At 43.0% G+C, this 26,202-nt stretch overlaps 1 protein-coding gene across 3 annotated transcripts in view; it reads left to right on the forward strand.

Annotated features, from left to right (window-relative positions):
- The window catches only part of dclk2a (doublecortin-like kinase 2a), a 430,953-nt gene that overhangs the window by 313,679 nt on the left and 91,072 nt on the right, over nt 1-26,202 (forward strand). For all 3 annotated transcript variants that reach the window (XM_078541257.1, XM_078541259.1, XM_078541256.1), the window contains 2 exons: nt 17,065-17,137; nt 23,643-23,751. In XM_078541257.1, coding sequence (XP_078397383.1) covers nt 17,065-17,137; nt 23,643-23,751 — 182 coding nt within the window. The remainder of the gene's footprint in view (nt 1-17,064; nt 17,138-23,642; nt 23,752-26,202) is intronic.

A 26,202-nucleotide genomic window follows, 5' to 3' on the forward strand; every position in this document is an offset into this window, starting at 1 on the left:
GAACACAAGAGGGAATTCAGGCTGATTTACTTTCCCCCTCCCCATGCAAAAAGTACCGAGGTTTGATGGGAGCACTCTGGGTGCCCTAGCTGTGATTAGTTGATTCAGCAAAGTCTAAAGTTTGAACTTGATACCTGTCTAGTTTGTTTGAGTCAGTATTACTCCAGATGGTGCATTTATCCACCAAGCCACAATCACCCATCTCTGCTAAATAATGAACAAATAACATACATTTATAAAATCATAAAACATTTTTGTTCACTGAGAACATCACTGTCGGGGCAAATATGTTGAAGGTAAAGTTTTCTGTCCCCTTATTTGGGAAAACAAAACGATTATATAAATCTCTTGATAAGTAGGGAAAGTAGATGACCTTAATCCCCTCATTCATACCACCTGGAGACCTGCTTAATGGCTCAGAGGTATAAAAGCAATCCTCAGTTGAGGTCAGTATCTGAGTGTGTGATGCTACTGACTCCTAATAATGGTCCCGGTTATGCAATAGACATCCTAATATTCATTTCATTACTGATAATTAATGATACATTTGTGTTTGTGTGCATGAGTCAGCTGAAGGATCAGCTATAGATGAATTGGTTCCAAAGCTATTGATGAATTGGTCCAGTGCAGATCTGAGAGATTTTTTATCTATTTGGCCTAAATTGGTTCAAATGTGCAACTCTTTTTTAAATTCTTTTACATGATGCGGGCATCACTGGCTAAGCCAGCATTTATTGTCCATCCCTAATTGCCCTTAAGAAGGTGGTGGTGAGCTGCCTTCTTGAACCGCTGCAGCCCCTGTGACGCAGGTACATGCACAGTGCTGTTAGAAGGGAGCTCCAGGATTTTGACCCAGCGACAGTGAAGATATGGCGATATATTTCCAAGTCAGCATGGTGAGTAGCTTGGAGGGAAACTTCCAGGTGGTGGTGTTCCCTGCTGCCCTTGTCCATGTAGATTATAGAGGTCATGAGTTTGGAAGGTGCTATTAAAGGATCCTTGGTGAGTTTCTGCATAAAGTGGCATGCCCCAGGTGAGGTAGTCATCTTGAACTTTGGAGTGAGTAGTTTCTGCAGTGCATCTCATAGATGGTACACACTGCTGCCACTGTTCGTTGGTGATGGAGGGAGTGAATGTTTGTGGAAGGGATGCCAATCAAGCAGGCTGCCTTGTCCTGGATGGCGTCAAACTTCTTGAGTGTTATTGGAGCTGCACTAAGTGGAGAAATAGTATGTAGAAGTATATGTAAAAAAATGTAGCAATGAAAATTTAATGTGGTGGATGGGGTGCCAGACAAAGCAGCCCACTTGACCAGCACTCTATTCACCATCTTAAAGATTCACTCCCACCAGCGCACAGTGGCAGCGGTATGTACCATCAACAAGATGCACCGCAGCAAATCGCCAAGCCTCCTTTGACAGCACCTTCCAAACCCGCGACCTCTACCACCTAGAAGAACAAGGGCAGCAGGTGCAAGGGAGCACCACCACCTGCAAGTTCCCTTCCAAGTCACATCACACACCATCCTGACTTGGAACTAAATCGTCGTTCCTTCATTGTCACTGGGTCAAAATCCTGGAACTCCCTACTCAACAGCCCTGTGAGTGTACCTATACCAGATGGACTGCAGCAGTTCAAGAAGGCAGCTCACCATCACCGTCTCAAAGACATTTAGGGATGGGCAACAAATGCTGGCCGAGCCACCGACACTCACATCCCGTTAAAGAATAAATAAAAGGGGAGGAATCTTCTGCTGCTGCTGGGAGCGGGAAGCAGGATGGGCAGGGGAATTTTTCAGACAGGTTGGGAGTGGGCAGGTAGGCAGCGGGAAGGCCACCCACTGGATTTCATTACACACCACCCCGCCTTCAAACCCACCAGCAGGGGAACCATAAAATCCGGTCCAAGGTTCACCCCAGAAGATGCGATTGAATTCAATTTAAGGAATAAAGGTTGTTCAGGAAAGATCACAGTGATGGAAAGAGGTTGCTTTAAATGTACAGGATAGTCTCAATTTCAAGAAAATTGAAATAACGTCAGGGGAAAAGAAAATGAAACAGTCTTGGTGGAGACAGAGGACTATTTTAGTAATCCACCAACAGATGTGATATGATCAGAAGAATTTCCAAAATTAATAACATTGTAGGAATGGGTGACTTAAGTCAACTGAATATTAACTGAAGTGTCCAAATGGCAATGATCGAATCTGGATTAGTAAGTATAGTACAAGATTACTTCTTAACAGAATTGTGTTGAATTTCTACTCAAAGTTCAAGTTAACACACTAATGTTACATTCCTGTTTGTGTTATTTTTATGCAGGTACTAAGCTATTTTTTCACTAAGACTGCCTACTTCTACCTTTGTAATATAATTCACCTTGGCCCCTGCCTCAAATATCTGCTTTCCTTTATCCCTCATCCATGCGATTGTTACCTCTAAGCTTGACTATTTCAGTGGTCTCCTGGCCGGCCTCCCATCTTCTGCTCTTCATGAACTTGAGCTCGTCCAACACTGCTGCCCATATCCTTACTCACATCAAGTCCCCTTCATGCATCTCCTCTGTGCTCAGTGACCTACATTGTATTCCACAATTAGCAATGCCTCAATTTTGAAGTACTCATCTTTGGCTTCAAACCGTCCGTTAACTCTGTAACCTACTCCAGCCCCACAACCCTCCAAGATCTCTGCATTTCTCCAATTTGGTCCTCTTGCGCATCCCCAGTTTTCATGGCTTCATCATTGCCGACCATTTGCCCAGGCCCTAAACTCTTGAATTTCCCCCCCAAATATACCCACCTCTTTCCCCTCCTTTCACATGATCATTTAACACCTACCTCTTTGACCAAACTTTTGGTCACCTGTCTTAATAACTTCTTATGTGGCCTGGTGTCAATTTTTATTTGATAACAATCCTGTGATGCATCTTGGAATCTTATATTGCATTAAAGGTATGTTGTTGTTCATTTTAAATGGACTGTAGTGTAATACTCCAGTCAGAATTTGTACACTATAGTGTCATGGGCCCCGTGGAGGGATGTGGGGAATGCACATCTAAGCTTACATTTTGGGTGCAATTCAGGATAGCATCACAACTTAGAAATAAGGAACCTCCAGGAATAAGTGATCATAATACAATCGAATTTGAAATCTTATAACAATTGGTGTCAATAATGAGCATGCTATGATTTTAAAAAAACAACGAAATGAAGGGTGAAATAAGTTAAGTTAAACAGGGTGAACTTCTGAGAATGGCATTTGTCAAGGAACTACGGAAAAAAATTAAATTACATTTAATATATGCAGGGTCTAAAAATCAGGAAGGTGAGGTTTGTAGCAGACAGCCAATCTGCTATTTCAATTTGGGCGGGGGCACCAAATGGACATTTCATCTCTTCAGTCTCCAGACTAGATGAATAGAGACATTAAAATGACAGTAAGTAAGGGAAACATACTGGCCAGAATTTCGTCATGCGTGGGCGGGCCCAACACGCCAATACATAAAATGACGCACAGTGACATCAGGCATGGGTCCCAATGTCGCTGCGCGCCATCGTGATATTTCCGTGGGTGGGTGCGCCATGAGCTCCGATACGCGCCTGCCGTTAATTAACGGGCCACTTAAAGTCCATGGGACATTAATAGACGAGATTTTTTTGAGCCTGTGTGATCTTCAGAGCGTCGCATGGACGCAACGGGCAGGCGGGTAGACCACGTTTTTAAAAACCTCATCCATGGGCGGGATAAGAGGGGTGAGTGGGCTCGCGAGTGCCATTTGTTAGACATTTACTTTTTAAACTTACTGCTACTTGCTTGTGTGAACAGGAGAACTTCAAATCTCTTCAGAGTTGCTTGTACAGGAATAATAGCCTTCAGGTCAGGACTCTGGAGTAAACATCATTCTTGGGGCTATGGAGGTTTCAGGCAGCCTTCCCTTACCCTGGGAATGGGGATTGTGCTCTCCACTGGAGGTACCTCCTCTGAGGAGGAAGATAGGGCCAGAAGGGGGAGGAGGCCAGGAGTCCATATTCAGCCTCCAGGGGAGCCCCCTAGGGAGGACAGGCGCAGGCACAAGGGGCTCAGGGCCAACAGGAAGTGCAAGGCAGCCGGGGCTGCAGAAGACACCGCTATCCTGATGCCAGGGTTTACAGGCAGCATAGCAGCTACCTCAATATGTCCGAGGTGCAGTGTCGAAGGAGGCTCTGTCTCTCAAGGGAGACAGTGACCTCCATTTGTTAGATGATAGGCCCTGAGATCAGCTCCAGCTGTGTGGGTGGACACCCATGAGAGTGGTGTTGAAGATCATGGCTGCCCTCAACTTCTATGCCTCCGGCTCTTTCCAGAGGTCAGTGAGTGATCTTTGCCGAGTCACCCTGTCAGCTGTCCACAGTTGTGTCAAGCTGGTGACAGAAGCTCTGTTCAGGCGTGCATTGACTTTCATTCACTACCACTCAGATGAGGTCAGCCAGGCAGAGCGAGCAATTCAGAGGTGTTGAGCTGCACACATACGAATAATCAACTAATACTGGGGCAACAGAAAACCACCAGTGAGAAGCCCATGGTGTGCCTAACGTGCCTTACGCTTACATTTTCAGGTGCTACGTCTAGGTGCTCCCCCCTCGCTGCACTGGCAGTGGAGACAGCCTGCTCACTCTGCTGTCCTGTTGGCCTTGATGACCTTGGCGGGCGTCCTCTGGTTCCTTTGAATGAACTTTCATTTCTGTTTTTTATGAAAGCATTAGATGCTTTAGTTCTGAACAAGGCTCAGGGTGCTTCATTACTTCTGCAGGTGTACAGGAACGCGTGATGTTATGAGTGACTTGTTTGTCATTGAGCTTTATTGACAAGGCACATAGTTAATGTTCCTAACCAGGCAGATGTTGCTCTCAGGTATCAGGTATGGAGCCTGCAGCCTTAGCATGTGTTGGAGGCCCTTCTGTGGTGGGTTAGCTGAAGGGTTAGCTGTAATGGCCCCGCCTGGGAGGGAGCGGCCAGTGGCACGGCTGGTATCTCCCCAGTCGCCACAGCCTCATCGGATCCCACGGTCACTGGCAGAGGGGCGGAGGAGCCGCTGCCCGCATCTGGGGCACCCTGAGAGGAGCCCGCAGAGATGACAGGCAGCTTGTGTGCCAATGTGAAGTCATTTCAGACCGCCCTGCTCACCATTGATGGATGGGCAGCTAGCTAGGATACTGGGTGCCCAATCCATCTCCCACACTGGCACTCACGAACTGAGGTCAATGCCGCTGTGAGGGCTTGCAGGTCCGAGCACATCCCTATGATGCCCTGATTGTTCTCCTGGAGGAGCCTCTCCATGAGAGCCGCCACTCTCTCCATGGAGGAAGCATTACACTCAGCCATAAGGGTCATTGCATTGCTGATGCTCTGCATGGACTCCTCCATCATGGAGACCATGGCACGCATTCCCTCATGTATCTCCGCCAGATCCTCCCGCAGACCCCGCTGGACTTCCAGCACCTGCTGCCTCAGGGACGACTCCAGAGGCCCATCATCAGCCACCGACTGAGCATGTTCTTGGTTCCCTACAGTCCTCCGACTGTCAGCGCCTTGGGCACTCTCCGTTTCCGCCTGCACCTCAAGTGAGTGTAAAGTGCCCTCACCCCTGTGCCCCGGGACACTAGCCGATGATCTTATCCCCACCGAGGTGCTGGTAGCTGCGCTGGTGCCTGCCTGGCTGAGATGGTGTGACACTGGTGCTTGTATCTCTTAAGGGCCCTCGGGTGTTAATGGTGGGCCCTCTGCCTTCTCGGTCCGGGCGTGCTCCGGTGAGGCTGAAAGGAAGAACAAGGACATTTGATTAGTTGAAGTTGTGACACTGTTAATGTGCATGCCTGGCCCCCGGATCAGGATGCGCTCCTCCTTCCATTATCAATGGGGATCCCATGTTGGAGGCTGAATTCACTAAACAGTCAACAGTGGAATGTTTGCACTGACAGACATTGTGACCTCAGTGCACGGCATTCCTGCCACCCACTGGCACCCCAACCTCACTGCTGCCGGTAAACCTGGGCGCATGGCGCCTCTCCAGCCCAAGAGCCTCCTGCTCGTATCTGGTCAGTATGAGTAGGTGGGCCTGCTCTCCGCCAGTCCACATCCGCTCAGGGTTATTGTGTGCGGTCTTCTCCTGAAAAGGAGAGAGGAGCATTGATTAGTCCACCCTGTACCTGGATTGTCATTGCAGCCCTGCCACCCCCACCTGAGTGAAACATTACAGGTCTCATGTGAATCATGACCTTGGAGCCGCCATACACTCACTCCAAGCAGCCAGGACTGACCCACTTGCGCAAATGCTGCCTCCATCACATTTGCCACTCACACTGTATCACCTTCCAAAGCAAGGAAGCACTACCACCTAGAACGCCAAGGGCAGCAGATGGATGGCCCCACCACCTGGAAGTTCCCCTCCCAGTCAGTCAGCATCCTGACTTTGAAATGTTTCAGCATTCCAGCACTGCACCTAGGTACAGATTCTTGGGGTCGCCCCCAAAACAGTGCTGTGGGTGTTAAGTGCACCACATGCAGCAGATACAGAAGCCAGCTCAGCACCACCCTCTAAGGGTCACCTAGGCATGGGTAATGAATGCTGGCCCACCCAGCGAAGGCCACATGCCATGAATGATTCAATGCAGTAACTACAGTCAGAGTTTAGGGGGGGGCAATTTAGCTGCTGTGCTAAGTGACCTATGCCAACTCGGTACTCACCCTTCCTGATCTCAAGAGGTCATTGAAGCGTTTGCTGCACTGAACCCAGATGCATCGCACCACATCACGTGCACTGACCCTTTCTGCCACCTCCTGCCAGGCACATTTCATCATGTGGGGGGGGCCTCCTCCTCCCGTCCCTTGGCCTGCAAGGCACTCATCCGAGAATCTAGGGGCACAGTGCCCCGCCAACCTGCCCTCCTGCCTGGCCTGATCTCCGAGAGCGCTCTCGGCAACCCTTCTATTTGCCAGCCTTTGGAAGGCTGCCTGCACAGTTTTTAAACAGGCCGCCAGGTCGCCATTGGACCTGGTGATCATTGGAGTCCCGCCACCACCTGCCCCCTCCCGCTGTTCTTGAGAGCCGCGATTCACGCTGGACAGGCCTTAATTGGCCCGCCTCCGTAAAATGGCGGCGCGGAGCCGATCACAGGCGGCACCCAACATGCTGAAAATTCTCCCCACTGACTCAGTTGTTACAAGTTGGATTCTGCCCTTGTTATAGAGCCTCTTTAATACCTGTGGAGGGATACTGCCAGGTCCTTTTGAATGTTGCAGTGACCTATGTAGTAAAGTGACAATGTAAATTTATCACTAATTGTGCATTATCTCTGAGACAATGTTCTCAGTTTTTTTTTCAGAGATCTGTGTTGAATTGTATTATGGTAATCTATGATGTGGTAGATATGTCTGGTCAATCTCGAAGATTAATATGGTAGCTCAATGCGAAAACATGAAAAACCAAATAACAGACTTTCATGTGTGTAGAAACCAAAAAAGTACATCAGTAGTCAAATTAGTCCCCCAATTTTCACCAATACACAAGGGGCAGAATTTTGCACCTGGTGTGCAGGATTGATGGGACCAGTCAGGAAGCCAACCGCCGCCCGCAGTTGACAGCGCACCATGATTTCACCATGATACGCAAGTGGCAGTGCTGAGCACTGCCTGTTGTGGCGGGGGGAGGAGGGTGAGCAGGCCTAGCTTGAACTTGGCGCATGCGTACAAAAGAGCACTGAATAATCTCCCTGAGGCATGGAGCTGCCTCAGGAATTTGAAGAATATATTGAAAAAATTATTAAATAGCAGAAAAATTTAATAAAACACGTCCCCTCATGTGACTGTCACATGAGCTGGGATATGTTCTTAATTAAAAATTAAAGTTTTGATTTCATTTGTATTTGCTTTTGGAAACCACATCCCGCCAAGGAGGTTTCCAAAAATTGCAAAGGCCACTTGGCCTTTTCGCCTGCCCATCAACCGTTGGGTTCAACGGGCAGTGAAAAATTAAGGACAATTGATAACCTAATGGCCTTAATAGGCCTTTTAATTGTCGGCGGGCACACTGCCAGCTTTGGCTCGCTCCCACAGACCGAACTATCGTACGACTGCGTGTTGATGTCGGCACGCCCGTCGAGCTAAAATTTCTGCCCAGGGTGTATTTTGCAGTTTACTGAAACTTGTCCTACTTATTTCAGTTTGCAAATAGCGATACAGATTTTATATTAAGTTATAATTTTACAAGCGATCATGTACTAAAGATTGCAGGCCAGCATAATTGCCAGGTCCTACATCCATGCCCTCGATCCCTATAGGATGTGTCTAGGGAAGTTCCTGGATTGGCTTGGTGAAAATCCCAAAGAAGACGTTTTAATCACGAGATCTGGATGTCACCGGCAAAGCAACATTTATTTCCCATCTGTAATAGCCCTAGGGAAGGTTGTTGTGAACCACTACAACCTATGTTTTGAAGATACTCCCACAGTGTTAGGGAGAAAGTTCCAGGATGTTGGCCTAGAAATAAAAGAAGTGTGTGACTTTGAGGAGGAATTTTGAAAGACTCTAAACATTTATGCAAGGACATGTAATCAATCGATCCTGGTTGTGATAGATTACATACAGCTGAAGTCCCACTTACTCACTTGAGCAAGAACTGAGATGAGCTTGTCTCAGTGAGGCTGCTCTCCCTGAGTGACGCACTTCTGTTTACCATTCTCCTGCATTGTTAAGAGGAGCTAGCTTCAGGACTGAAGCATCCTTGGCGTTCGCGTTAAAGGAGCCTTAAGGAAGTAGGCACATTGTCATTATCATGAGAGATAACAACATCTGTTACCACTCTTGCAGCCGGTGCAAGGAACAGGCTTGATTGGTGTTGTCACCAACTGAATTACCCAGTCACATTTTGGAAGTCCCTCATGCATAATTAATGAGGCAGGAATGGGACAATACAGCGTGAAAACCTGCCATTGCCGCCAGCAGGTAAAACGTCCTTTTTCCCGCCCACTAATGCACTTAGTGCAAATCTGGGATGATTCCGTCCAAGCTGTCCCTACCCTAGCTAGATTTTGCCTGTACAACGGAAGTATTAATTCACCTTGAGTGCTATTACTCCTGTTCTTGCTAATTGGCTTGCAATGATTAAATAGATCAAAATTTTTTTTTTAATTAAATGACTGCAGGAATTTTACTGGTATTTTGAGGATTATGCCTGTTCTATCAGTATTTTGAAAATGAATATTGCACAACTTGAACAGAACTGCATTGGTTACAGGACAGTGCATTGTTAGCAAAAGCTACATTGTGCACATGATTGCATATGATAAGCAAGAATTATATTCTGTACAGAACTTCACAGTTTAAATGAACAGAAGAAAACTAATGAATCAGGACCCAAAAGTGAAAAAAGGAAAAATAACATGACATTTTGATAAACTATATTTTTGTCATGAATTTTTAGTTTAAAATAGGTGGTGGTGTAATGGCAGATAAACAAACACGAGAAGGAAAGCTCTTATCCCAAACTGATGCAGCAAGGACCACTTGAGTGGGAACAGTATTATCTTTTCTTTTTTGGCTGTTTCTAGTCACCTGGCATGTTTTGGAAGACACTGTAATATTTCTAAAACACTGTCACTAAACACTATGAGGACCATAGTCATTAGGAACAGCTTTCTGTGACTTTCCACAAATGCTCCCATCAATGACATTTTAAATTCTTCATATACCCCTGCAGATTTGAGATTTCAGAGTGGCAAATTTTATTTCTGCTACATGTACTTCCAGTAGCACGTTTGAACCAATATGGTTCAGGAATTGCTCCCTTAGATTTGAAAATTGCCAATGTTATTCCACTATTTAAAAAGGGTAAGAAAGGTAAACTAGGAACTTATAGATCTATTAATCTAACATCAGTTATGGGGAAGTAGAATCTGTTATTAGGACAGAGTGACTGAGCATATGGATGAATATGAGCTGGTCAGAGAGAGTCAAAATTTGTAATGGGTGTTGTGATATGATGACATGTACCTTTAAGGGGGTATATCTTAAACTACTATCAATCACTACTACCACTGACACAGGATATAATATATTAGTCTCATAACTTGTAGTCATTCTGCAAGCAGCAGTAAATTGAATGCACTCTACATAATCTCATAGTTGACTCTGCATAGGCTTATCTTCAAATTAATTGTTGTTTCACCAATCCTTCGGTATGATTGGTACATTTACATCAAAGAGAAGAACATAGCAAAGAGTAAATCATGCCAAAGGACATACTTCAATTTTTAAAGGAGTTAAGTAACTTTGTGGATACAGGCATGTCTATGGAAGTTATTTATTTGAAATTCCAGAGGATATTTGACAAGATTCGACATAAGAAACTGATAACAAAAATGAGAGTGAATATAATTGCAGGCAATTTATGCTTTCACAGGGAGTTGGATAGGAGATAGGAAACAAAGTAGAGATAATGGATATTGTTACGATCCCCATTAAGACAGATAACTTTTTAAAAGAGATTTGAATTCCCAGTGACCAACTCAAATAATCACACAAGATTTCACATTTTAAGATTTTCACTGTAACAAACAAACTAAAATCAACATTAACAAAACATCACTTAGTAGCTAACTAATACACTAAACTGCAAAAAAGATATTCCCCTTGACTTCCTAACACAACCGGAAAGCCCATGTTGTATTTTTACATTACACACGTACTCTCTGCTGAATTGCAGTCTTTGAAGGAACCAACCCAAAGTTATTCCCAGCTTCCAATAGACTTTTCCTCTGCTTTTCACAATAGTTGCTGTTTCCGTCTCCTTCTCTGGAATTTCTTTCTCTCTCCAGGGTCTCTGTTCTCAGGTGTTAAATCTGGCACTTGACTTGGAATAAGCTTTGACCTGGCCCCGGTCCCCATGGCAACCAGGTCACCTGGGCTTATCAATGGGCAGAATTAGGAGGTCACATGCTCCTCTCCACTACTCCATTTTACCTTGAATTACAGGAGACAGTTTAAAACATAACCATCTTATAAAGCCTCTTTTAAACAGTATGTATTCAAATTGGTAGATGTAATTCATGGTGGCCCCGGGGATTTGAATTAGGGACTCAGGTTTTCACTATGGATGAAGGTATGGAGAGCAGTATATCTAAGTTTGCTGACAGCACCAAGTTAGGTGGCACAGTAAATAGTGTAGATGGGAACAAAAAACTGCAAAGGAACAGTGATAGATTAAGTGAATGGGCAAAACTCTGGCAGATGAAGTTCAGTGTGGAGTCAGTGTGAAGTCTTCCACTTTGAACCTAAGAAAGATAGATCACAGCACTTTCTAAATGATAAAGAGTTAGGAACTGTGGATTAAAGTTTTAGGGAGTAACTTTGGACTTTTTCCTGTTAAGACTAAAATTCAGCAGAGAGTACATGTGTAACGTATAAATGCGGCAATGGGTTTTTGATTGTGTTAGGAAGTTAAGGGGAATATCTTTTCTGCAGTTTAGTATATTAGTTGCCTCCCAAGTAATGTTTAGTCAATGTTGATTTTAGTTTGTTACAGTGGAAGTTTTAATATGTGAAATCTTGTCAAGTGATCATTTGAGTTGGTCAATGGGAATTCAGACCTCTTTTAAAAAGTTATCGGTCTCTGCTAGGATTGAACAATATCCATTATCCCTACTCTCTGTTTCCTATCACCTACCCAATTGCCTGTGAAAACATAAATTGCTGCAATTCCATTCACTTTTTGTAGCAGTTTCTTATGTGGAACCTTGTCAAATGCCTTCTGAAAGTTCCAGAAATCTTTAAAAACCAGTGGACAGATAGAATGTTGGCCTTTATCTCAAGAGGGCTAGAATACAAATGAGTGGAAATTATGTTACAGATATATAAAGCTCTGGTTAGACCCGAGGTAGAGTACTGCTTTCAGTTCTGGGCATTGCACCTCAGGAAGAATATATTGACCTTTGAGGAAATGTAGTGCAGATTCACAGAATGGTACGGTGGATAAAAGGGTTAAATTATGAGCACAGATTGCATAGACTAGGCTTTTATTCTCTTGATTATAGAAGATTAAAAAGTAATTTAATTGATATGTTTAAGATGATTCAAGAATTTGATAGGGTCGATAGTGTCACGATCCCAGCTGCAATTACTCCTGGATAAGCCTGATCCCAGATTAAAACCCAGCTTGGTAGATGCTAAATTTTATTTGTTTGTTTAAATACGTGGAGAGAAGCTACTGAACAGAGACACAGGAGTCAGCTGATGAACTTTTAACAAAAGAATAAAACATTTATTAAACAAGAAAAGATGAACTATGTTACAAAGTTCCTTCATCCACAACTATGCCTCCACAGATGTATTCAGATTTGTAAGGATAACACAAGCTACAAAAGCTATTTTATATTCTAATGTCCACAGTAAGTACACAGTCCATGAACCAAATAGGCGACCTGTGGTCAGACACACCATACTGAAACCAAGTGACAGATGCCACCTCACCCAGATGCTATGGATCTCTCCTCAACTCCCCCCAGACGCTTGCCACACTGTGACCCAACCGGTCTCACTGCACTCTGTCTTTCACATGAGGGTCTCCAATCTCCACTCTCCACGAACTTGCTTTGGAATCTTCTCCCAAACTGACGCTTTCTATCAGACGCCTTCCGCAAGGGTTCACTTCCAGGGTTTCGAACTCTACTTCTGATGTTCCTCTTCCCTAGATCACCACATGCTTTCAAGTTGTCTTCCATGCACTCTTCCTCACTGACTCACCCGTCAACAGTACACCCACTGTTTCACATGCCCATAGCAAAGAATTATAGACCTTCAGCCATCTGTTTGGATTTTCTTGCCCCTTGCAAGCTGTTCTCACTTTAAATCTGCTTTCTGCAGCTTTTGTCTCTTAAAATCTGAAGTTTGGAGCCTTTCTCTCTGCCCATCATTCTTAACTTCACTTAACAGGACCTTTTCCTGGTTCCTGTTCCTTCCTTTGACTAGAAGGTCTGTTTGAGACTTTCCCCTGTTTCTGTCTCACTCCTTTGGCCTTGAGACTTTCTGGTTCTTTTCAGAAATCTGCAGCTCTCTCTCTCCCAGTGTCTCTCTGGGGGTCTTGGCTTCAAACTGAACTTAAAACTGCTGTTTCTTTAATTTTTCTGTGTGTCTATGGAAGGGACCTGCCTCTCTGGACTCCTGTTGCTAGGCAAGAGCCCAATTCTTCTACGCTTGTTTGTTTAACCTAGCTGCAACAGTCATAAAAAACCTCATTAGAAATGCAGGTACCTTTTTAAAGTGAAACTAAAACTCCATTTGACCTTTCTTAACACACAGGTACAGAAATGCAAATCATACTTAAAATTTAAAGCTAAAACTCATTCCTAACACCTACAAATACCAATATAACTTATTTAAACGCTCCCTATTTTCCAACGATAGAGAGAAGCTATTTCCTCAGGTGAGAGAATCCAAAACAGGCACAATCTTAAAATTCGAGCTAGTAATTCAGGGGTAATGTTAAGAAACATTTCTTTACGTAAATAGCAGTGAAAATCTGGAATTCTGTCCCCCAAAAGCAGTTATGACTAGGTCAATTAAAAAATTCCAAACTGAGTTTAATAGCTTATTGTTAGACTAGAGTAATGCAGGCTACAGAACCAAGGCGGGTAGATGGAGTTAAGAAACAGAGCAGCCATGATTCAACTGAAAGGTGAATGTCTGCCCCTATTCCTATGTCCCATGTGTTCTTTTAAATGCAATATCCATGCAATCATTCAAGCAATGCCTGGTGATGGACAGGAGAGAAGAGCAGTACAGCAGGAGAAGCAGCATAAGATAGAGTTTCTTGAATGAATGAAGAATTTAGAATTTTATAAAAATGTGAAATATCAAGGGGATGTAATACAAAAGAAAACAAGTAAAAAGGGTACTCAGTAGAATGCATACCTCCACCATGCTGTGTTAACTCAACATTATTACAATTGTGCAGCTCTTTCTTGAGGTCCTGTAACCACAAAGTTGAAAAAAAATAAAAGCTTTTTATTAAGAGTTTCCATCTTACTGAGGAGGTTTCAGGCTAATCCATATTCAACAACCTGCTCTGGAAACTCACATTTTGACAGATGTGACAAATTCTACCACAACAGCAGACAATACACAATATTCTAAAACAATTGATAACAGTCGTGTCTGCGCCGGCTCTCCGTTGGAACAATTTACCTACTGCCACTCCTCTGCCTTCTCCTTGTAGCCCTGCCTATTATTCCTTTTCAGATAACAATCCAATTCCCTCTTGAAAGTCTCGATTGAACCTGCCTCACCACCCTCTCAGGCAGTACATTCCAGATCCTGACCACTCATTGCGTGAAAAAGTTTTTCTCATGTCGCCATTTCAGGTTGATGACCTTTCAATAGAATGGATAAATAGACATTGACCTGAAAGGTTAGCTCTGTTTTTCTGTCCACGGATGCTGCCTGACCTGCTGAGTATTTCCAGCAGTTTCTCTTTTTATTTTTGTTCTCCCCGAGTGTAAAACTATATGGGTTTTTTTGACATTGGCGAAGGTGTTACCATGTACGATAACAGACCATTATGCCTCTCATTATGCCTCTCACAGGCTCATTATGCCTCTGTCCCAATTTTCATTTCCATTGACATCAATGGTTATAAATGTCAGGAGAGATGAGTAATGGATGAGTAATGAACAGACCTTAATATAAAAACAAAAAACTACTGCGGATGCTGGAAATCCAAAACAAAAACAAAATTACCTGGAAAAGCTCAGCAGGTCTGGCAGCATCGGCGGAGAAGAAAAGAGTTGATGTTTCGAGTTCTCATGATCCTTCATGAGGACTCGAAACGTCAACTCTTTTCTTCTCCACCGAGGCTGCCAGACCTGCTGAGCTTTTCCAGGTAATTCTGTTTTTGTAATGAACAGACCTTGCCTGTTATACATATTTTGCACTATTGCCCAAGGTCAAAATTAACTCCCATGACTCAGAACACAGCATCGGTTAAATCAGGGATTGCAGAAATATAGGCCGGAATTTTCCGGCCTCGTTGGTGTTGGGCATCATGGCGGGACACAAATCAGAGGGCCAAAAATCGGTTTCACACCAACGTGAAACTAGTTTGCGATCGTCCACTCCACCCATCAATGGCGGGCCGTTTCCTGCTGCTGCACATCGGGAATTTTTTTTGTCATTCATGGGATGTGGGATGTGGGCTTCGCTGTCTGGGCCAGCATTTATTGCCCATTCCTAGTTGCCCTTCAGAAGGTGGTGGAAAGCTGCCTTCTTGAACCGCTGCAGTCCATGTGATGTGGGTACACCCACAGTGCTGTTAGGAAAGGAGTTCCAGGGTTATGACCCAGCGACAGTGAAGGACAGGGCTGAGATTGCCGTTGTCGTTTCCAATGCCTAGGTCAATGCCGGGTGGTCCGTCCGGTTTCATTCCTTTTTTGTGACTTTGTAGTGGCTTGCTAGGCCATTTAAGAGTCAACCACATTGCTGTGGGTCTGGACCTGTGTAGGCCAGACCAGGTAAAGATGACATATTTCCTTCCCTAAAGGACATTGGTGAACCAGATGGGTTTTTACAACAATCAACAATGGTTTCGTGGTCATCACCAGACTTTTAATTCCAGATTTTTATTGAATTCAAATTCCACCACCTGCCGTGGTGGGATTCAAACCCAGGTCCCCAGAGCATTACGCTGGGTCTCTGGATTACTATTCCAGCAACAATACCACTACGCCATCGCCTCCCCGTAATGTTATTTTAATACTTTTGTATCTAATTATAAACTCTCCTCGCCGGAATGATCCCCCCATGCTGGTTCTTCCAGGCACGCACCGCATCTTTCACAACTGTACATAAACGACGTGCCCCTGGCGAGCTGCACTTCGCTTGGGACTTCGAGGTTTGTTTGCCTACTTTGCTTCAGGCAGCACTCGCAGTCATCAGCACCAGGCTTCACAGGCAGCACCACATCACTTTTAGGGGGGCTCACGGACAGTACCTACCAGACCAGCCGTAAGGCGGCGGGGGTGGCTGCAGGGCTAGGGCTTGCTTGGGGAATGAGGAGAAGTGTCCTCAGGCAAGGGAAGAGGCTGCAGGGCAAGGGTTGTACTGAGGAAGGGAGGTTTCCCAGGGTGTGTGTGGGGGCACATGTTGATCCGTGCAAGTGGCCTCAACTTGGTGAGGGCTGAGGCAGTCTCCAGAGGAGATGAGGCCAGATGGAGATGTGAGAATGTGTTTGAGAGAGTGAGTGATGATGTCCCTTGAGCTGGCAGTGAATGAGATGCCAGTGAATGTGTGATGCACTGGATGGCCGACCTCTTGTTTGCAGCATTGGCACTGACCACCTCTGCCACTGCCTCCCGAGCCGGAGTGGTGAGATTGATGGGCCTCCTAACATGTGCGACAACTTCACAGATACACAAGAGCCTTTCCAGACAGGAGCGCATATTGGACAAACGCAGACCCCTGCCCATGATTTTTTTCATTCACTGTAGGAAGCATACCTGTGCCATTCTGCTATATGCTACAACAGGCAAAGCTCTTGAGTGTGCATTTGAAAACTCAGCCCTTTATAATAAATGCTATATTACAGGGTACATGTCACATATTGACCACTATATTGCCACGGTATGCCAGTCACATACTTAGCACCAGATTAGATTATGATTCATAATTAAACACTGATCACTTCTAGCTTCATGGAGCTCCAAAAATCAATGGCAAATGCTTTCAACATAATGCTCAGGGTTTTTGTTACAGAACAACGTTTTGATAATTTGTCCCTGTCTTGTTGCTATTTTTCTAACAAAAAAATGTTATAACCATGCCCAAACGGATGTGAGTTGGTATTTAATTGAATTAATCTCTATAGTAATCCAGGAAAGATAGGAGATGATTAGAGGGATCAATGGTCTTTTCCTGCCCAAAATATGTTGCCATATTACTGTGTGACCCTTAGACTTACTTCCTTTGGCCTAAAGGTTCTTTAAGGTGTTACTGTGGAGATCTTTGTGACTATCTAATGCTATAAATTACTGTTATTTTACAGATTATTCACCAGATAGGTCTGTCCACCAATGTGAATGGAGTACCTCAACAAACCAATGGTATCAGCCCTGAAGGTAAGTGGCCATGCTTTGGGACAGTCTAGTTGTTGGGTGAACTTACTATGCAATTTAGCTTCTTAAGGTGCAGTTGAGACACAGGACCATAGGGACAGGCCATTTAGCCCTTCTAGTCAGACCTGCCATTCAATGAGATCATGGCCGATCAGTGACCCAACTCCTTATACCTGCCCCAAATCCCCTAATATTTTTGGTTAACAAAAATATATCAGTCTCAGAGTTAGAATTAACAATTGACCTAGCATCAGTTGCCATTCGTGGAAGAGAGTTCCAAAAATCTACAACCCCTTGGCCAGAATTTTCCAGCACTCCCAAGGCGGGTTCCTTGGCGACAGGACTGGCGAGCCATTGAAATTTCCATTCACACCAGCAGGACTGGAAGATCCCGCCGTCGTGAGGGACTGGAAAATTCCGGCCTTTACGTGTAGAAATGTCATAAGATCATATGTTCATATGTCTTCTAACTTCACTCTTGAAAGATCTGGCTCTAATTTATAAACTATGCCCCTTAGTCCTAGATTCCCCAACCAATGGAAATAGCTTCTCTCTGTCTACCCTATCAAATCCCTTAATACCTTAAAAACTTCAAGTCATCTTTTTGCCTTCTAAATTTCAAGGAATACAATTCTAGTTTGTGAAATCTCACCTCGTAACTTAACTCTTGGAGTCCAGGTATTATTCTGGTGTATATCCTTCCTAAAGTGTGGTGCCCAAAACTGCTCACATTTCTCTAGGCATAGGCTAACCAGAACTTTGTATAACTGCAGCATAATATCTACCCCCTTATATTCTAGCCCTGTAGATATAGAGGCCAGCATTTCATTAGCCTTCTTGACTATTTTCTCGTTCATGATGTTCAAATGATCTATGTGTCTGGATCTCCGAGCTTCTTTGGATCTAGCTTCCACCATTTAGAAAATACCTTGTACTATTCTTTTGAGGTCCAAAGTGGATGATCTCACGTTTGCCTACATTGAGATCCATTAGCCAATGTTTTATCCATTCGCTTAACCTGTTAATATCTCTTTGTAATTTTATGCTTCAATCTATACTGCTTACAGTGTTGCCCATCTTTGTGCTATTGAATGTGTGGATTTCTACCCCAACATCTAGTTGTTTATAATTACAGTGAATAGCTGAAGCTCCAACACAGATTCTTTCAGGCCACCACTAGTCACATACTGCCAATTAGAGTACCTGCCCATTATCCATACTTCTTGTCTCCTCCTGCTCAGCTAATTTCCTAACCAGTTCAATAATTTGCTTTCAATTCCATTTGGTTTCAACGTCATATGAGGTACCTTATCAAATGCTTTTTGGAAGTTCATATAAATAATATCCGTAGACATTCCTCTGTCCACTACTTTCTTTATCTCTCAGAAAAATTCAGTCTGATTTGCCAGGCATGATCTACCCTTTCTAAATGCATGGTGGTTCCCTTGGATTAGCTGAAAATTTTCAAGGTATTCAATCATTCTATCCTTAGGTATAGGGCAGAATATTACCGTCGGCGTGCAGGGGTGGGCCCAACACGCTGACGTGTAAAATGACGCACGATGACATCGGGCATGCATCCCGACGTCATCTCAATATTGCGTTCGGCAGGCGTGCGCCAGAGGTGGCTGTGCGCCCTCTAAACTGTCAACGGCCTATTAAGGCCATTAAGAAAGCAATTGATGTTATTAACAACGCTGTCCATCCAACCTTAAGGTTGGTGGGCAGACAAAGAGCCCAAGCGGCCTTCTCATTTTCCAGGAAACCTCATCCACAGGCGGGATGAGGTTTCTTGAAGGTTTTATAAAATTAATAAATAAATTTTGTGAACTTCGCAGACATGTCCCAGCTCATCTGACACTGTCACATAAGGGGACATGTTTAAATAATTTTTTACTTCATTAGTTAAAAACTTTTATTATGCACTTAATCTCCCTGAGGCAGCTCCATGCCTCAAGGAGATTGCTGTGCTCTTTCGTGCACATGCGCTAAAGACCATAGGCCCCGACTCTCCCTCCCCCCCCTGCATGCACAGGTAGCGCTGAGCGTTACCGTCCGCGCGTTATGATGGGTGGGCCTTAATTGGCCCACCCGCATAAAATGGCGGCACATAGCCGATCACGGGCAGTGATCGCCTCCGCACCCGCTCCCGCCCAGCCAAAATGCACCCCCCCCCAAAGGTGTCCCAAGGCCAGATCCAAAGGGTCTTGAAGGGTCTGGCTATTCAAATGAATGAACAAAGCTCATACCTAAAATCCCACTTGAGTGGAGGCAGCTGATGACTTAAATGGCCAGGTGCCTCTGTAAAACACACATGCACAAAATGCAGCCCTCCCCACCCCCACCCCCACCCCTGTGAAAATGGCAAATGCTGTGTTCAGGGGCAGGACTTATAATTTTTGGCCATTTTGAAAATCTGGGCCTCTGTCTCATCACATTACTGTTCAGCCTTATCTAAATCGAGAATCTTAGTAGCTATTTTGCATTTCTCCCTTCCAAATGCACATTGAACTTAATCGTATTATGATCACTATTAGATAAATGCTCATGCGCCATTTGGCTGTTAGCTAAATCTGGCTCATTGCTCACAATCAAATGTAATATGCCTGCCCCCTTATTTGGTTCTAGGACATAGTGTTGCAGAAAATTATCCTGAACACACTCAAGGAATTTACTACCTTTCTTACGTGAGCTAGTCTGCTTATCCCAATCTATACTAAAGTTAAAATTGTCCATTAAAACCACTCTGCCTTTACGACATGCTTGTCTAATCTCTGCATTTATGCATTGCACTACTTCACAGGTGCTACCAGAAGGGCCTATACTCGTTTTCCACTACAGTCTTAAATCTTTTTTATTTCTTATTGCTACGCATAAAGTATCCACTGCCTGCTTATAGCTCTCGTTTTACCACTTTTATCATTGAACTGATTTCATTCTTAATCATTAAGACTACTACTTTCCTCTTTCATTTTCCTTATTTTTTCTGTATGTTGTCTTGGGGAATCAGTGGAAACTTTATAAGTTTCATATAAACATTTGGTCTTTTCTATCTAACACGGGAATACTCAAAATTGGTATTGGATGCCAAATGTGTAAAAAGTATCCCAATCTCCACATTGAGGATTCCATATTTTACTAAATGAAAAGATACAAATATTGAATGATTCTGCCATTAAAGATGCTCTGATGGACTGTCCAAAAGGTTGAAATGCTAAGTTTCTTTGTCTCTTTGAACAACTGCATTTTATTTCCCATAGGTTTCAGATTTTTTTTCTAGTAAATGGGGAACGGAATTTGGACAAAGTTTCTGTTCCTTAGTGATGTGAAAACTTCTCATGGACTTCACTACTCTGCTTATCAGTAGCTCTTCTATATGATTCCCAGTTTTTAAGGCTCATTTGTTAACTTTTTCTGGTGGTAATCATGTAGATGTTAAGAATGCAGTAACATTACAAAATACCTTCACAAGCTTTCTATTCAATTTGTTCAGTTTTGGGTGGGGTGCCGATGTTTCTAAAATAAAAATCTGAAACCAAACATGCCATTTCCGAAATAGAAGTCATTTTTTTCTGCTTTCTGCTCTGTCTCATTTGTGTAGGCCAGAGTTATTAATGTACTTTGATCAGCAGAAAAGCATACATCAAAAATCAAGCCATGATCCTGCTCAAATCCAGTTTTTATTGGGAAAGTCTAGCTTGTGTGGCAAAATGCCTTGATGTATAGAAACAGAAATACTATTAGCTACCAGTGGGTACTATTTCTTCCCAGAAGAGTATCTCGTGACCCATTAGCTCCTTATTAGAGATTTCACTTCAGGAAACACTTCACTGTACTAATATTTTCCAAGAACTCATCACGTTTCTTTAGAGGTTAGGTGAAATATTTCAAGCATATACAAATCCATTAGGACAGTTTCAGGAATTCATCCCTTTTTTTGGAAATGATCCTTGTTGACATGACTCTTTGATGCTTCAAGAGCGCTATGCATTTTCTTTGAAGAAGTAAGTGCAATGAAATTGCTATTTCTAAAATGCTTGCGGATCTACAGCTGACTTTACAAAATGCTGCTTCGACCATGGAGCCCTGCACACCAGGATCACGTTTTGGGAACTCAAGTGTGCTGAAATTTACAATGTGCACTCTTGATGAGGCAAGCTGCTTGCTGGGAACACTTTCTTTTAATGTGTTGACTTTGCTTGTCATCAGCATTAGGTATAGGAGGGCAAGCCAAATTCCACTCAAAAACTTTTCTTAAAATACCTCAATACGATTTACTTCATTAAGACGTCATGATAACTGGGGATAACGTCTAACTGCCACAAAGCAGAAATTTGCTGGCATCAAATTGCCTGACTTTTATATACCCCAAACAAGTATAAAATTCCCACATATCAAGTATCGTTTAAGATTTGGAAAATACTTTTTTCTAATAGGCTAGTGAACACATGGAACTGATTTTCAGAGAAGTCAATTGATCCCAGAGTTAGTTATAATCTTTTAAAGCTCTCTTAATTGGAAATTGTGCTGTTAGACTGGAAAATTGCTAATTATTTAAGAAGGATAGGAGAGCGAAACCAGGTGACTATCGACCTGTCAGTTTAATGCCAATTGAGGGGAAGCTACTAAAACCTGTCATTTAAGGACAGAACACAAACAACTGATCTGATTGGAGAGACCCAGCATGGCTTTGTTAAAGGTAAGTCATGTAGGACTAATCTGGTTGAATGTTTTGAACACATCGCTTATAAGGTAACCACAGGAATGTCTATGGATGTTGTTTACATGGACTTTCAGAGGGCATTCAATCAGGTTCCACACGAGGTAATTGACAAAAATAAGAGTGCATGGAAAAGGAGGTAGTCTTTTGACTCAGGCTGGAAATTGGTTGAGAGGTAGGAGACAGAGTGGGCATAAAGAGTGTACATTCAGATTGTCAGGATGTGACAAATAGTGTTCTCCAGGGATCTGTTCTAGGGCCTTAACTTTTCACCATGTTTGTCAATGACTTGGATAAAAGAATAAAGTGCTGTATAGTATATTCAAGTTTGCAAATGACACTAAATTAGGAACAAAAGTGAATAGTTCAGATGGGAACAAGAAGTTGCAGAGGGATAGAGACTGATTAAGTGAGTGAGAAAAACTCAGTTTCATGTGGACATGTGTGAGGTCATTTACTTTAGATTTCAGAAAGATAAATCAGAGTATTTTCTAAATGGTGAGATACTAGAAACTGTAGATGAACAAAGAGATTTGTTAGTCCAAATATACAAATCATTTAAAGCTGGTAGACAGATCCAAAACACAACCAAAAGCCTAATGGAATACTTGCCTTTATCTCAAGTGGGCTGGTTTATAAAGGGGAGGAAAAAATGCTTCAGTTGCGTAGGGCTTTGGCCAGACCGCAACTGGAGTAGTTTGGGGCACCACACCTCAGGAAAGATATATTGGCCTTAGAGGGAATATAGCACAGATTCCTCACAATGATGCTGACACTTAAAGGGTTAAATTATGAAGGCATAAACATGGCTTAAGTATACAAGATCTGATCAAAATAGTTTAAGTGGGAAAAGAATTTGGTATGGTGGGTACAGATAAACTATTTCATCTGATGGATGAATCAAGAACAAAGGCAAAAAATCGTAAAAATTACAGCTGGGCTGTTCAGCAGTGAAATTAGGAAGCATTTTTTTCACATTAAGGATGGTGGAAATCTGGAGTTCTCTCCCCAGAAAGCTGTGGTTGCTCGAACAATTGGAGCTTTCAAGACTGAGATTGATAGATTGTTGTTAAGTAAGGGTTTAAAGGGATATGGAGCTAAGGTGGGTAAATGATGTTAAGATACAGATCAGCCATGATCTAATTGATTGGCTCAGTGGCTGAATGGCCCACTCCTGCTCCTACCTCAATTGGTCAAAAGAAGCTGAATCAATATCTGTTGAGAAGTGAGACTGAGAATTATAGAGAAATTTTGAAAACTCAGGAGTTAGGGGAAGTAGATTAGTGTTCCCTAACATCAGAAGATTAACAAGTGGTTTTGGTGAGAAGGACATGACAGTATACTAACTCATAGGCTTTTCAAGGACTGGCCTTGATGGGCCAAATGACCTTTTTCACTCAGGATATACTTAATATTCCACTCAGTATCATGAGAGTCAAATTCAGGGCAAAGAAATCAAACTGATCATTATCTCCTCAGATAAGTATGGGATTACTTACAAAGTGGATAATATGACCAAATAGGACAGAAAATATCTAAAAAGAAAACTGTTATCGTGAGGAGGTATCAGTTTACTGCTAGCATGAAGCAATCATTATTCATTTCTGAAGGTTAAAATATCAGCTTATAAGTGAAAAATAATTATTTCTGTATAGAAAAAATAGGCCCACAATGAATGTGCTTAGCCAATGGACTGCTAGATCCATTCCTCAGTTAAGTGATGTGGAATACTCCTGGAGCAGTTAGATGTGAGAATAGTAACCGAGATTTTCTTCAATCTTTCCACAGGTGTAAATGGAAATAGATCCTTTTCAGCTTCAACTATTCTTGAAAAGTATAAAATTGGGAAGGTGATTGGAGATGGGAATTTTGCCATAGTTAAAGAATGTGTGGAACGGTAAGTCAGCATAACATCACCAATGGAAACCTTTACACTCTTGTAAGGGAACACCTCTAATGCAATTCAATCCACAGACAAATTTGCATTTAACACTTATAACAGATGTTTTCTTTCTCTAAAGTTATAATGAAACCACTTTCCTACAGCATATCACATGCTAAATGTGCAAGGTTGGCTTGGTGTCAGCTGGGGCTAAGTGGTAGCGTACTCATCTCCAAGTCAGAAGTATGTGGATTAAAGTCCCATTTGAGAGATATATGTACACAGTCTAGGCTAACACTCCAGTGTAGTACTGAGGAAGTGCTGCGATGTCAAGAGGTACCACCGTTCAAATGAAACACTAAAGCAAGGATCTGGGCTGCCACTCAAGTAGAGGTAAAATATCTCATGGTACTATTTTATTGTAGAGGTGGATTCTCCCCAGTGTCATGAGTAATGTTTATCCCTCAATTATGTGGGGTTTTGCCCAGCCCAATATGACTGCCATGTCTCCTACATTGCAACAGTGATTACACTTCAAAAGTGCTTCATTGACTGTAAAGCATTTTAGGACATACAGTGATCATGAAAGGTGCTTTATAAATGAAAATCTTTTATTGTGAAAGAAAATAACTGTCACGTGTTTGATGAGCACTGGGCTAAATCTGTAAAGCAGATTAAATGTGAGGCTCCCAGCCTCAATATAAATTTGAATGGCCAAGTCCCCTCCTGGAAACACTCTGCCCCTTCTCCATTAAACCTGGATCTGGGCAGATTGGAGTCAGGTTTGGGATTTTTTGAAAATGTTAACATCTCACCTGACCTCAACCCACCAGATTTGGGGTGTTAAAGTTACCCAAGTGAGTCCAATAATCAACAATCAAGTCTTTCTGGTGCTTTCCTGCAAGTTCAGCAAGTGTATACAGTAAGCCTCAGGACTCAGATAAGGTTAACATCATACATTTTTCAGATTTTATTTGAGGTACAACCTACATCCTACCCAGACATACCAAACAGCCACCCACCACCACCACCACACCGCCCCTACCAATTTGAGGAAAAGGTTGTGGCTGGGGATTTGAATTCCCAGGTTTGGGTTGCTCCAGGCAGCTCATATGCCAACAGAAACAAGGCATCCTGGCGTATGTGGAGCTCACCCCTGGGAGGGGCCCTGGCATAGTTCTTAGTCTGGATTCCTGAAGACTTAGATCTGTCATTTGGCCTGATTGACCTCCTAGACAAGGCCCTTTCAAAATGCTACTTCAGCTTGGGGTTGCAGCAGACCTAACATGGGTTCGCCCATCCCTACTTCTCCTACTCTCCCCTCCCTACTCTGGTGGATGCCTATTATGTCACAGTGCCTGCCAGGAATATTTAACCCCAGTTACTCCTGCGATGGAGCTTCCCAACTGACACAACCCAGCACTTACACAGCGATTGATAGCCTTCAGCTTTTCAATCTCAGTAATGTTTGCCTCAATGACACCATCACCATTTGCTCTACATTTAAAAAATATCAGCAAATAAAAGAATGGTAAAGTTCCTTATAACATAACCGCAATATCACATCATTGATGGTGCATTGCTGAGTCAAATAGTTTCCTCGCCAAAAGAATAACAACGCTGCACACACTCATGGTGGAGTTCCCAATTTACATCATCACTGAGAAAAGCTTTATGTATTGTCTGAAAAATTTGCCTATGTATGCAAGGGTCACTAGATGTTTGATGTTATTTTTAACAAATTAGCTAGTACAGCCAATTAAAAAGCAAAACGGCAGCTGTAATTATGTGTTTCTTGATTCTGCAGACACCCTAAAAGTTGTTCATTTCATTGTTGCCCTGGGAGTCCAGCCTTATTTATCTAGTAAAACACATTGCAGAGGACTAGATGTACTCTGACATGTTTTCTTTAACTTTTACTTGTGAACGCAGGAAAACAATGGGTAACAAAAAAAAAAACAGTTGCTCCATTAAATCACGACAAAGATGTCGTGATGCTTTAAGAATGATGATTCACAACACTCCAACCGAATAGCAGCTGTCTTCTGGAATAATTAAAAAACGAAATGAAAATCTGTAGACCAATTTAGGGAGGACAAAAAAAGGGAAAATTCCTCTCCAACTTCCTTGGCAATCTGAACTAGTCCAGGAGACCACAATGACCATGATTCATTTTACTTGATATTCCACCCAGTTTTTTTATGTTGCGTTGGCCACTCTAGCCTGCACCCACTCTCTTTTGAAGAATTGCAGCAAATCAACACTTCAAAAGTAGGGAACTTGCTCCTAGGCTGACTATCTCCCTGAAGTGTGGTTTAGAATGACAGTACACCTCATGTTAGAATCTCTGGTATTGTTTCCACCTACCATACTCACTCCTTTAGCTTAGAAGCCTGGGTTAAAGGCTTTTTCCATGGCTACTTTCAATGCTGTGCCATAAAGTTCTGACAGTCAGCAACTCTTTTA

This window comes from Cetorhinus maximus, chromosome 1 (genome assembly GCF_964194155.1).
Source record: "Cetorhinus maximus chromosome 1, sCetMax3.hap1.1, whole genome shotgun sequence".
Taxonomy (NCBI): Eukaryota; Metazoa; Chordata; class Chondrichthyes; order Lamniformes; family Cetorhinidae; genus Cetorhinus; species Cetorhinus maximus.